This window comes from Leguminivora glycinivorella, chromosome Z, assembly GCF_023078275.1.
Source record: "Leguminivora glycinivorella isolate SPB_JAAS2020 chromosome Z, LegGlyc_1.1, whole genome shotgun sequence".
Classification (NCBI taxonomy): domain Eukaryota; kingdom Metazoa; phylum Arthropoda; class Insecta; order Lepidoptera; family Tortricidae; genus Leguminivora; species Leguminivora glycinivorella.
The window spans coordinates 10003888-10018130 of record NC_062998.1 but is presented as its reverse complement, the minus strand read 5'-3'; the positions used below and the strand labels follow the sequence as shown (position 1 = coordinate 10018130).

The window sequence follows — 14243 nt, the reverse complement described above, 5'->3', positions numbered from 1 at the left end:
CAAAACGTAGCGACGAATTGACGTGATTTTTTAAGTAGAGATAGTTGAAGGGATGGAGAGTGACATAGTGACACTTCCCTAAAATGGAGGGTGGAAGTTTGTATGGAGAATTCCGCAATATTAGAATTTAACGCGAGCGAAGATATAGTATTATATATTATGTAATGCTGTGGAAAGCCCTTATAGGCCATGTAGTTTGTAGTTTAGCAAAAGTTTCTTGTTCGTGTTAGTATCGATTATTCAACGCTTGCCAGGAGGTTTGGTTTGAGCTGAGATTATGACTGACTAGGTGCACTTTAAAATAACCAAGGCATAGATTAGATATTACTTCCTTCGAATGGTGCCGATTCATATAGGTACATCATCATTTTGCAGAGTAGAAAACGTTTGACCCGTATCATATGAGATATGTACAATCCATATAAATCGATATCGTGGAACCGACGCTTCTTGATGAGCGATCGACTTTCGTTATTAAACGATTTATTGTTAGTGTCGCAATCTCTGCGGTTTCATGCTATTCAGTGGGCCTGCGGTTGAAATTGCCTTCCGAGAGCTTATAGGAAAGTTTCGCAACTATGTTTTAGTTTCAAACCACGTTTGGCGCCGGCTTGCCTCTAATCTTGACGGAAATGTCTTTCTCAAATACCAACGTAGCTATTATCTAGAAATTGTTACGTAAACATAACAAAGTTTAGATGTTTTAGATGTTTCATTAACATTTTTGTACTCTGAAAAGTTAGGATGTGTTTGCACAGATTGTAACGATGTACTTACGTAATAAGTTGTTTATTTATAGATGCGGTCTCTTGCCTTTTTTCAGAAACACGATACGACGTAATGATCGTAAATATAACATTTGTACTTTCTTGCGGTATGTTTATTGCGTTAGCATGATCACTAGTTTTCTCGTTTTACTGGAGTATGGAGTGATTTAATAAATGTAATACTTTCTAAAATAAATATAATGAGTTTAGTGACAATTATGTACTTGATTGCTGTTAAATAGTGTAGTACAAGTTTTTTATAATTATCATTTATCGATATTACATAGTATCATAGTAAAAGAGGCCGTATCCGCCGTATAAATAGTACATTTCGTTATAAGTGCGAGAAGAATGACATTCTCGCACGTGTGACGAACGACGTTTTTTAATACAGTTGCGAAAAAACACTACAACGAAATAAAACGATAAACAATCCGAACTCCCAATTTTCGCAGTGACATTGACCCATTTTTTGAAAATTCAAGCTTTTCGAAAATATGAACGCAAGTTGCGTTCATATTTTCGATTTTGCTATCCATCCAACACAATTTATTTATGTCATTGTATGCCATAAAAAACATGAACATTTACGATTTGGGACGATTGTTTAATACATACCTACATTTTAAATCAATCGACCATTAGCCTCGAAGTATTGCAAATAATAAAAAAATAAAAAAAAATAAAAATAGTTTATTTGCCAAAAAGTGTTACAAAAGATTTTACCTTTGACCACCACACTAGGCTAGGCCTGTCTCGTGGAGTCAGTCCAAACATTACCATTTACATATTACATTTACTTTTCCTACGCTGAAGAAACAATTCTAATGACTAAAAATTATTTAAGACTAAAGCTAACCAGACTTAACAAGGGTAACACGGTTAATCACAGTATAGTTCAGTAACGAATTTTCGATTTTACTAGTGTTAACACATTTAATTAAATAATATTTATTGTATATTTGTAGTCAGCAGGAGTGAATGACTTGTATATAAGGTGTGTGTGTGTGTGTGTGTGTGTGTGTGTGTAAGTGTCTGTGGGCCAAATAGGAAAACACAAGTTAATTATAAAAATATAATATCAAAGCCTATTGATACAATGTACCCTTTACCAACCATTAGTTTTCATAAGTTGTTCTGTGTCATTATAACTAAGATCTTTAATCCAAGAAGTGACTATGTGTTTAGCTTTGTTAGCAGTACAGTTTTTGATGTCACATTTTATGTTTACTTTATTATATAAGTGTGGCAAGAGAAAGTTTTGAAACCTTTTTGCGAAAGCAGTTCTTGTCCTAGGGATGGGTAATTTAAAAACACGCTTATTATTAGAGGTGCGATAATCTGACTTTATTAATTCACGGTGCATTACCATTGTTAACCTAAGGATCGCAAGTTTACGGATACTGAGCACATCCATGTCCTTATATACGTCAACTGTACGATACAGCCTGGGTTTTTTAAGGGCTGTCTTAAGTAAAAATCTCTGTGCCCTTTCCAAGGTGATCATTGCTGAGCTAGTTGCACCTCCCCAAACGGTGATACAGTAAGTTAAGATTGGCTGACAAAGTGCAATGTATATGATTTTCAGTAGTTTCTTGTCAGTGACATCCCTTAGCCTCTTCATCACATAAATGAGTTTTCTTACTCTAGTCGACACGGATTCAATATGGTAAGAAAAATTAAGCTTTTCGTCTAGAGTGACGCCTAAGTACTTTATTGACGACGATCGTTCAATTGTACAACAGTTACAAGACTTCGAATCTTGATGGCAGTTAGGATCATGAATCTTTAACTCGGGGATTATTTTGGGCACTGAGGCAGCGGTTTTGTGAAAACAGAGAAATTTCGTTTTAGCGGAATTGAGAGTTAGCAGATTACTTTTTAGCCAACTATAAATTGAACTAATACCACAACGAGCAAAATCTAAACATTGTGGCCAAGAATTACCGTGAAATAGTATTGCAGTATCATCTGCGTAGCAAATGATATCTGCGTTAACTAAGGGATTACTTGTGATATCATTTAAATATGCTATAAAAAGTGTTGGACCTAGGATACTCCCTTGAGGGACTCCAAAAGCAACTGGTTTTGACTCACTTAACGTGTTTCCAAGCTTTGTACATTGACGTCTGTCAGTCAGGTAACTACTAAACCATGATAGGGCTACTCCTCTAATTCCAAGGCGCTCGAGTTTCTGTAGTAGAATAGGAATTGACACTGTATCGAAAGCCTTGGATAGGTCTAAGAAAACTCCAATACACGGATTACCCTTATCCAAGTATGCACTGACCAGTTTGGAAAAGAGGGAGACAGCATCTTCAGTCGATTTGCCTTGTCTGAATCCAAATTGCCTTTCAGACAGCAGGCCTTCTGAGTTTAGGAAGTTGATAAGCCTTTTGTTAACTAATTTTTCTAGCACTTTTGAGCAGCTTGACAAAAGTGATATTGGTCTGTAGTTACCTACGTTATCCTTTGCTCCACATTTAAAAATAGGTACTATAGCTGCCGTTTTCCAGGTATCTGGGAAAGAACCATGCTCCAGACTAAGATTACATATGGTTGTGAGAGGCTTAACTATGTGGTCTTTTGCGCGCTTCAGGAACTGATTGCTTATTCCATCTATTCCTGTAGCACCACTCGATTTAAGGCTCATGATTATACTTTCTACTTCCTGTATGTTAGTGGGGGACAAAAAGAAGGATTTTGATGGTGATGCGGGTATTTTGATTTTTGATGCAAGGGCCGCTTCAGTTACTCCACAATTTGCTAGGATACTATTTGCGAGTGATTGACCAATGGTCGCAAAATAATTATTTATATGATTCAGTGAGTCTAGTACAGTGGATTTTATTGTGGCATAGCCAGGGGTTCCATTATCTTTCGGGATTTGTATTATTTGTTTAATAGTTTTCCACAGTTGTTTAGGGTCATTGCGATTTTCATTAACTAGATTGTGCTCATACTCGGTTCGTAGTTTTCGAATAAGTGTTATATAAAAATTTCTATAACGCGTGTAAATTAATTTGGCATTAAGGTCACTTGGGTTTTTGCGGCTTATTAAATGCAATCGGTCCTTATGTCTGGAGCATCGGATTAATCCCGGGGTCATCCAAGGTTTTATATTAAATTTGGAGCGACTGATTGATCTTTTGGTCGAATTATTTTGAATAATTTTAGTCAAAAATTCAGTGAAAGTATCAGCAGCTTCAGTAGGGGAGGAACTATTGGTGATAGAATCCCAATCCGCTTGACCTAATTCCTTAAAAATAGCTTTGTAATCTAATTTGTATACTGACCTTTCTATTGGAACTGATTTATTTTTATTTGACAAGGAAAGTATGACCATATCATGATCAGTAATATCTGTTTCACAAACCACTGTTTTATAAGATTTTATTGATTTTACAAAAAAATGATCCAGGCATGCTTCCATTCTTGTAGGCTTATTAATAGCTAAAGTGAGACCTAGGCTAGCCATGAGACATAAATAATCAGAAGATTGGGGCGTAGCCTTCATGATGTCTATATTTATGTCCCCTGTTATAATAAGGTCCAAATTATTATTAGTACTCTGTATAAAAGCTTCTAGCGAAGTTAAAAAAGGGTCAATATTATTCACCGAGGGAGAGCGATAGATTCCAACAAGAGAGAAACATTTTGGAACTTCAATCAATAGACAATCGGCATCTTGAATTTTTGGTTCACTTACTTGGGCATCCCAAATGTCTCTTATATATACTACGACCCCACTTGCCTGGTTACCAAAATTTTTAGTTTGGTAGGAATTGTAGCCATCTATTTGTTCTATCATTAAGCCATCCTTCAGCCAGCATTCAGTCAAAACTATAAAATCAAACTTTGCATTAAAACGCTTTAAAGTTACCAAAAAACTTGAAATATTACATTGTAGGCTCCGAATATTAAATGTTAGAATTTTTATGTTATGTGTGTGACTAAGGTACTTTTGGCATAGCTCTGGAGTCCCTACCGAGTGGCAACTTACCATGAAAGTTTCATCAATATCTTCCCCGGGTCTAGCTCGGTGGCGGCGGCTGCATGAAGGGAGTATCAGTACAAAGCCAAAGGGAAAGGGAGGCTCCAGGATCATATTTCTTAACAGGTTGGCAAGTAGTAGTGTATTTTGATGTGTGTAATATATTTGTAGTGAGTATGTGTGATGGTGAAGAATTTCTGATATGCTGACTACACTTTAATGAAGTTCCAATATTAAAAATACAACAAAAATAAATACAACTAAGTTTAGAAAGAGTTGTTACTATTTCTTGGCTGACATATACTAAACCTAAGAAGTATATTAACGAAATACCAGTTAATCTTGTAATTAGGGCGCAATTACCCATCAGGGCAGCCTTTAGAAGCAAGTTCAGGCTGCTGTGGAGATCCAAAGACGCGGTCGATACAGTCGTAGCTGGTGATCTTGATGGCCTCTGCACCGTCTCGCTTTCTTGTGTAGATGAATCCACTTCGAGTCCAACAGTATTTGAAGTTTGCCTGGCCCGCCCGCTCTCTGGTCCTACGAAATAACAGACGGTTTTCGTAAGTAAGTCGTTCATTAATGTATAGTTTCTGTGGGGTGCATTCTGTGATAATATCCGCAGTATCCAGATTTCGTCGGGTTTTTGATTTTACTAGAAAGTCATCTCTTACCTTCCGGCGGGCAAAACGTACAATCACAGGCCGTGGTGCTTGGCTAGACTCGTTGCTGGATTGTTTTCTTATGGGTCCCACTCTTGAAACAAAGTCTATGTCTAGTTCCGATACACTGATACCAATCTTGGTGGCTATGGCCATTGTAGTGTGATGTAGATTTTCGTTTTTGATTTCTGGGCAACCGATGATTTCTATTTCATTTCTTAAAGCAAGTTGTGCTTGCATGTTGTACTTGTTTTCAAGGTCCTGTAATGTAGCCTTAATGCGTACATTTTGCGATTGCTGGTCCTCCAAAGCCTGCAGCCGGCGCTCGGTGTCTGCGAGTTTGCCGTTTATTTCATCCATACGGGTTTGGCACTTAGCCAGGGAGTCCAAAGCAGAAGATAGTTGGTTCCTGAGGTTTGACATGTCACCACGTAAAAGTTTTATTTCTGACGTTAGCTCAGTCAGATCACCGGGAGTCCCTAGAGAAGGTGTCTGGGGCATTGCGGGTTCCGCCGTCGACTTGTCCACCTCTGGTCCCGATCCCGTTGTAGACTGTAGTTGTTGAGACGTTTTGTTTTGTTTACGCATTGTGACGTTACAATCGTACTGCGTCGTACGAACAGGAGTCGAGGAGTTATCGCCGCCTCTTTTCGACGTAGCTTTGCAATTTGGGCATGTCCAGACATTTTTTCTGCCAAAGATAGTTCAATTGGAATGCAAAGTTTGCAAAAGACCTTTTGACAGGCTCCCGTTTTACATATCAGCATATTTTTAGTGTCCGATATTCCCCCATCACAGCCAGAACATATCTTTGTTTTGATCTTGGGTGACATTGTAGTTTTGAAGGTGCCCTGTACCACAAAAGCGCAACTTGACGATCAAATGCAGAGATTAGTATTGCGAGCCGCGCGAGCGATAGCGACTTCCTTGCCCGAGGCGGTGTCGTGGTACGGGGGACGCGCACTGCACTTTTTATAATGATAATTTTCGCACTTATTTCGCTAGGAAGCACTATTGTATTTTGATCAGCTTAAATTGATGCCGATAATTGACGATTTAAGCAACAAATTACTCCGAAAAAACACTAAAATAGTAATAATAGGATTTTATTAACGGAGAGTTGATTTGAGCGAAGTGTTTGACAGCAGCGCAGGGTTGCCACACAATAACATATAGTACATTACGATACGAGTGCGTAAAAAAGGAAGTTCGAAACGAGTGGCGATAAATTAAAACACGACCGAAGGGAGTGTTTTAAATCGACACGAGTTACGAATTTCCTTTTCGCACGTGTATCGTACGACGTTTTTCAGTACAGATGAGCCTCCGAAGTTTCGACCTGGCATATAATGAACCACTTCTCGCACTAGTGCGTAAAAAAAACACCATCTGTACTGAAAAAATTATTATGACAAATCGCGTAACATATTAAGTTTTTTGAACGTGCTTGCATTAAGTTGGTAACATTGGTAAGACGCCACTACTTTATATGACAGACGACGCGTTTCGTTCCATTTCACGTTCTGTTTACACGACTCATTATGAGCCACTTTTTCAAAGTATAAACCAGTTTGTAAATTATGTTTTCCCCTCACTAGCTCGGAAACACGTGTTTTGTCCTTTAATACCAGCGGGTAAAAACGCATTTTATCCACTAGTGGGTAAAGTAATTTGACCTTGAATAAAGTCAAATTAACTGCTTTAAAATTGATAAAAGTAGGTGAATCTAGTAATAAAGATGATTTACCACCTGTGGAACTACTGGAAGCAGTGATAAACGCATTTTTTTGCATTGTACTTTCCTCGCTATAGTGAGGGGAAAAGTTTTGTGTTACACTCGGGTGCAAATGTATTTTACTTCTCGTGTGTTAAAAAACTCGCAAGTTCAGGATTCTATTCTCGAACCACTCGCTTCGCTCGTGGTTCAACTATAGTATCCTTTCACTTGCTCGTTTTTCAATTCCACACTCGGCGTTAAAATACAACTTTGCCCCCTTGTATAACAAATAACTATTAATATGACTAAAAATAAACAATTACATATGAAATATCAATGTTTTAAACATTAATCACTTAATTAGTATGTTTATAGTTTTATTCCGTCTTAGTAAAATATACTAATATTAAAATAGCTCGGTAAGTAGTCGTAAAATGGAACGCATACTTTTTACGCACTAGTGCGTAAAATACAACTTCTCGCACGCTAAACAGCCAAAAAACGGGCACATTTTGAGCGACTGTATTAAAAATATCACCTTTACTGGGTTTTTCTGGTGTATAATTAAACGAGACCTATCTGAAAAACGAGCCAAGCCAAATTTAGAGCGGAAAAGCCAAATTTAGAGCGGAAAATTAAGAGGAGCTTTAATAGGCGAATGCGCTAAATCGTTTTTTCAACTACATCCGATGAAGTGTAGGGCCGATGAGGATACCAAATCTGTGTCCCTGCTGTACACGAACCTCGCCACAAATGCATGTTTATTATAAGCCTTAAAATTAAAATAAACAGAGAGATAATTGATGAGAAAAATATCAAATCCGCAATAAAATCGAATATCAACGCGGTCACAGATAACTGGTGATTAATTATGTAGCAGTTGCTTCTATCTATGAATCAATCAAATATCACGGTACTGGTTATACTTAATGTTTTTGATGAGATATTACTTACTTATTCACCGAAACATTTTACCTATAATATTCGTTCTCTAGAACTAAGTATTTATTGTTCATACGTCTAAATATGCTTACATTGCCGCCGGTATCCTAATTGCGCGAAGACGTTTATCATTCCCAGGCACGGGCATTACGATAGCATGAGAAAAAAGCCTTGGTATGAATAGCTTGATCGTGTTTTATTTGCCTCTCTTGCATACATACGTTCTTTGGATTTTGCACTCGATTCCCGACTCTTCTAAAACAAGTTTTTTTAGAGCATTTACTTATAGCATCAAGGGTATTCAAAGATAATCATATGACATATGAGTTTATTATATTATAGTATATTTTAATTAAACGCCCCAAGTACGTTAAAACTTTTGGTTGAAAATTTTGAAAAATGCACTAACTAGTTAACGTAGGTATAAAGAAATAAGAACTAAAAATAATGCTCGTTAAAAACCCAGGATAGGATGCTTCATTTTAATCGCGTTATGTTATAAACACCGTACTTTAGATACAGTATTACAATTCGAGAATTCCTTCAAGTTCTCTGGGTATTGCTTTAATAACACGAATTCCGCCAGTGTTTTAATATAATTCAGATAGCTCGTCTAATTTATATTTAGAATAATAACAACGTTGTATAATATCTGACAAAATGTCATGTCTAAATAGGGTTTGTTCAAGAGAGGTTGGCATCATAATCTAATTTCGTAGTAACAGGGTTGAGATAGATACTCAGTACTCGCTTATTTCAGGATTAGTTGGTAGCTTGCGAATTGCTCATTCGTCACGCGTGCATCGTTCTGCTCAATTGAGAGTCGTTCAATAATCGCCTCTGTGTGGCGTCCGGTTGTAATAACTCATCTTGTAACACTTGCGTCGAGGGAACAACAAACTGCACATAACGCTCTTAATCGCTTGGAATTGCTTGAATAGAAGAAGATAGGTCGGGAATTTGCCATCGTCGTTGTCCTTTTGCCTTAAGGCGATTTGTCATCGTTGATTTTTCTACTTTACAAGTATATTTTTAGTTCAGTGATCTCTTTAAATAAAATATAAGTTGTATATAATAATCCTTTTAAAACGACTGTATAGCTAATTAGCTATACATCTAGGTAGACATCAAATATATGGGCCTTTTTAGAAATTGGGACCCAAAATGAGTGACAGTTGTTAACGAAAATAAACTCGATGTCAAGTTTTGTGACAATTAAGAATAAAATTTGTGTAAAAACCATCTTTTTTTTCATGTTATAAATGTATAGATTATTGCTTATTGTTTATGTAATTAACACAAAAGCAATATTTCTATTGAATGTTCATGCTTAATTATCGGCACAAAACTGACAGTGAGTTAATTTATGTTAACAACTTACGCTAATTGGGGGGTCCCAAATTCTGAAAATGCCCAGATGTTTGTGGAGAACAAAAGCATCCACACCAATCATGTGAAGTCATCAAAAAGAGTACGATTCATAAACTGAGCCCTACTAGTATAATCAAATTAACCAGTGCGTTAGTGATCTAAATGTGGTGTATGCCTCCGTGGCGATGCGACCTATCCTATCCTACAGGCGACGCGGCGCTAAAATTACTTTCGCACGGCACCGCCACTCCTTGCTTCGACATGAGCGAACTCGACACGTGTGCCCTAATATAAACTGTTTAACTTTTCATAGTCCTGTACGCCGCTTTGTAAGTTTTTAGCCACAACACGTTTTAATGTTGATGATTCAGCTTTAGCGCTAGTATTGGCTATGAAAACTAATCTTATCGCTCTTCGATAAGTGCAGCTAGCTACCCATTGAAAGCACCCAGTGCTGCGATCAATAATATTGTACTTTATTACCTACTTGTAGCCTCCGTTAGGCTCTCAAGGAATCCTTCTCGGTATGTTGAAAAGATTTTCAATAGTATTCTTATTTGAAAAGGGCTTTATTACTCCAACATTATTTCTTAAAGTGCTGTACTGGGCTACAGTAAAACTTGTAACTTAAGGAAAATATTTTTTTCTCCTGCTAGTGAACTGTGAAGCTGGAAGACACGGAAATAGTTGCTAGCGGAGCGAATTGCAATAATGATTCGACGAGACTACGCCGCTGAGGGCAAGCGGCGCTAACGCAGCGCGCTTCCGTTAAGCTCATCGCAGCCGCTGCCATGGCGCACGTCCCACCGTCCGGCCTCGGCACCGGTGCGAGCTCCGACGACAACACCCGCCGCCGTTCAGTCTTTTATGTGCCATTATTCGAAAGCTTCGAAAACTACTTACCTCTCACCCCCCAAGAAAGAGATGCTCTCTTATCAGGACAACACCTAGAGGCTTATCCGACTAAAAACAAAAGAAGAATTCTATCTGATAGTGGGAGATTACAACTGCCGTATCGCGGCGACTCATCCTTGACGGAAAGCGAAAGCGACATAAGCGTGTTCAGCCCGGAACGCAGATTTCGACGACCTTTATCGTCTACAATGAGCTCCAACGAGACACTGGTGAGAGTAGGCCGAGACCTCACGAGTCCGAGATTGGTAGCTGAGAGCGGCCTGTCGAGACACAAACCGAGGTTACGCAGTACAACCTCGTGCGAACCCAGATATGATCGTTTTTTTTCTCCGTTGGGTGGATCTATGTCATCTAATAAATTAAATAACTCGACGGTTAGTATTGGAACTAAAAACTCGATGCAAAATTCTAATTTGTCTTTGATACCAGACTCTCCAAAACTGCTTACACCGGGCAAGGAAAAATCAAAAACTTTACCTCAAAATCTTACCGTCACGTCTCCAATACGAGGAAGCAGCAGCTCAACTTCTATATTCAAAACGCCAAAAATTATGATAACACCAGACAGCCCAAGTCGGAGTCCTGGCAAAATGTCTGGTTTGAATTTTATCCGACGCTCACGTAGCACTAAGTTATCGAGGAGCAATTCTTTGCTGAGGAGCGTTACTGCTAGAAACATAGAAGAATGTGCAGACGAGAAGGCTATAGTGGCCGAATTAATGGATAACTACGACAAGTTCGTGGACGATAACGGCGGTGAGAGCCATGTGATTGGGGCATTGATCAGGAAACACGAAGCTCAACTGGCGAATAGTCCTCTCAGTGTTCGGCGGGGATACCTGGACGTGGACGACGACGTCGCCGTGCATTCTGGTAAGCTGCTCGGACTTTAAACACAACTTGACAACTAACGAAACATTATTTATTGCCACGCTCCGTGGCCCGCTGGTAGTTGCGTAATATTTAATAGCTCGATAACCTCGTTGCACCAGTGAGATATTGAGTCGTGATCGCTTGATAGGCTTAGCTTCGATATTAAGGTAATAATCTTAATAAGAATTGTTTTCATAACGGTTTCGGCCGATAGAGTTCACAAAGAGTCTTCCGTATTTTATCTGCAAACAATACTCACGGTGTGAACAGAAAGTAACTACATAGTTACTTTACGTTATGCCAGTCCGTTACGTAATGTGAATGTATCAGAGCAGTGGAGTTGAAAATATGTTTATGTAGAAACGCGTAGCAGCGGTTGAAGTGCGCTTAGTAAGCGTCCTTCAGCCCAACAGCACCTTAATATGAATGACTCCGCTGTTTCCGAGTCTTACGCTTCTTGACGAGTCACGTTGCAAAACAATGCTCACTAATTGCACGTCAGGGAACGGTATGATGCTAAGTTTCCTTCGTCAAATTTAAGATTATAATGCGGATAGCTTGCCAAAGGTCAAAAACGAAGACAATAACTTATGACCTGTTGACTTAGATGCCATTTATTATTGTGCTTAGCTTTGTAATTCTGTACTTATTTAATCTATAACTAAAAGAAATTCAATATAAAAGAGACACATCAATGCTTGTTCTTTATTCGAGGGATAAATACTTATGAAAAGGCAGCGAGAAATAGACCTAAACAGTTTTTAGGTATAGGAATGTTGATACAAAGGCACCAAAATTAAGTTCTAGTTTATTGATTCTTCTTAAATCAGGTTATCAGTAAATTGATTGCGTTCAATTCAATTTGTAGGCGAACACAATCTCATAAATGTTTTGCAATGGAGGGCTCGGGTTCGATATCGTCACTGGTGCAACTGAACAATGTCAACCGGAGTTTGTTGATAATCAGCAACGTCGTCAGATAGGTACTTATCGTGCCAAGTTTAAAACAACAATAAAAATATTGATAAAATATGTTAAATGTTTATTATGTGTTAAATCAGTAGTTATTCAGGCGTCGCCGTCGTTATCACCGCTTCCTCGTGGGCGTTTATCGGAACGTTATCGCGCCGTGCAATTAGCGATTGCTGCCCGAGACCCATCCACTGGCCATCCTTACTGGAACCGACGGAACATATATTGCTAAAACAAACCATGCACGATTTCTTTGATAAGATATCTTAAATACCTTGCCTTAGTGTTGTTGGATATTATGTGGCGTTCCAAACCTAAAAGGTCCTTATGTTTCATCTGTAATAAGGATGAATTATTGTTGAAATTTCAGCTGAAAACGTCTTTATTATTGTCATTATTGCACATGAAGCATACTAAGAGTCCGTATGCTTTATTATGGAATGCAAATTGTCAAATAAATGCGGACACTGAATGGTTTCGCCGATTTTATCAAACCGAACCTACATTCGGGAAAACGACTGCTACAGTAAGTTTATTGTTTGAAATGTTAGTGGATACTTCTAAGTATAATATTATAGCGATTTCGTAACAATGTCCCTGAATTAACTTGGGTGTGGCAATACTTTGATCAGAAGTGCCATGACATTACTGAAATTTACTGCGGACGACTTAAAATCGTTTTTATGTAGATACGTATAATACTTTAATTTTATGTATCGATTTTAGTTGGTGGCTTGTCAGTGTTGCGGCAATTTAATTGAGGATGTCAGCTTCGTATATTGTAAGCCTTTCAAATGACATGTCAGGCGCAAATAACATCGCGATATTAAAGGCAGTGCCCTATCAATATAACAAGGACCCATGTGGTATTTAAAGTCCTATATATATGCGGCCTTATTGTCTGCGGGCGTAGTAAATCTAATGGCTCCCTCGGAACATCTGTTGCTTCACAGGCCTGCTTAGCGGCGTGTTGTTGGCACCTCCCAACATTTGAATACAAATTTACTGCCGTACCTGTACGGAGGTTATTGTGAGAAATCATTTACAGATAACGGCGATTTCGAGTTTGCGTTTCCTTGCTTAACACGTCGTTAACACTGATTGTGTTCCGGTTGTCATAAAATAAATAGAAATTTCACCAGAATTCCAAGTTCGGGTTACGTTAAACTCTTGTCTAGTGAGTTAGTGACTGTGGTCGATGTGCTAATAGTTATGGTGTTAATTACTACCGCCAATCTTTAAATAAGTAATGAAATGTTATGTACCGATGCGGGTCATATTATAGCACTAGTCTAAAGTCTATGAAAATGCAAAACGATGACGTCGATGACTGAATAATAGGAAATAATATTTTTGAACGAAATACATGATTTTAGATAAATATTTTTTTTTGTAAGTTGTAATTTTCTCAGTAAGTAAAAACAATAAAGTTAGAATTTTGTAGGCCCAGTTTAAGATCAATTTAGAAGGCTTTTAACCCATTCGCTGACACTACGTCGACACTTCGACAGCCAAACCACTGCCGCAGAAAGGACGTACCCGTGTATAGATTCTCAGTGACAGTTCATCGACAGGCGGAGCACTGTCAGCGAAAGGGTTAATAAAGGCATCACATGACAAAAACTGAAGCGATTGTCAAAGGCACACGTTGGTCACGGGCTGCGTGCACGCCACTTCCGGCGGATGCCACGCCACGCCACGCCATATACAACACCGTCACTTGTCTGCGATACATTATAAAATAATATATCTATGTCAATGTTGATGTCTTCACGCATTGCGCGTCAGCGCGCCTGGTACCTACTCGTATCATTGACATGCCAGCTGTAGGAGAATCTCGAACCTATTAGTGTTTTTACATTGTAAGTACATATTTATTTATTCCTGGAAAGCTAGCCGGGCTTAGGACTAAAATTTTTATTAATCAATAGAATAGCGTCAGGTTAGCGTTACATGCTGACATGCACGTGGAATGATTTGCAGGAATGGGCTCGTGAGGTACAATAAAAGAAGTTTTCCTTTTTGATTGG

The 14243-nt window shown here is 38.4% G+C and overlaps 2 protein-coding genes across 12 annotated transcripts in view; one reads left to right on the top strand and one right to left on the bottom strand.

Moving 5' to 3' along the window:
* LOC125241849 (ras GTPase-activating protein raskol) overlaps window positions 1-14243 on the top strand; it is a 217887-nt gene that overhangs the window by 184226 nt on the left and 19418 nt on the right. Inside the window, exon 2 of one of the 11 annotated variants that reach the window (XM_048150519.1) lies at window positions 10110-11241. The exons of the other annotated variants lie outside the window; for them this stretch is intronic. Within the exon in view, the coding sequence (XP_048006476.1) occupies window positions 10245-11241 (997 nt within the window). The 5' untranslated portion in view covers window positions 10110-10244. The remainder of the gene's footprint in view (window positions 1-10109; window positions 11242-14243) is intronic. 11 annotated transcript variants of the gene reach the window in all.
* On the bottom strand, window positions 5136-6078 carry LOC125241850. Its single transcript, XM_048150530.1, has 2 exons — window positions 5436-6078; window positions 5136-5301 (listed from the first exon to the last, which is right to left on the bottom strand). The coding sequence occupies exons 1-2, from the start codon at window positions 6009-6011 to the stop codon at window positions 5152-5154; spliced, it is 726 nt and encodes a 241-aa protein (XP_048006487.1). The 5' UTR covers window positions 6012-6078; the 3' UTR covers window positions 5136-5151.

What these genes read in the sequence shown, in the direction of transcription:
- LOC125241850 (XM_048150530.1), bottom strand. Translation starts at nt 6,011, where the DNA reads ATGCGTAAACAAAACAAAACGTCTCAACAACTACAGTCTACAACGGGA. An exon ending in TACGTTTTGCCCGCCGGAAG is followed by an intron (nt 5,302 to 5,435) that starts GTAAGAGATGAC and finishes GTTATTTCGTAG; the next exon opens with GACCAGAGAGCGGGCGGGCC.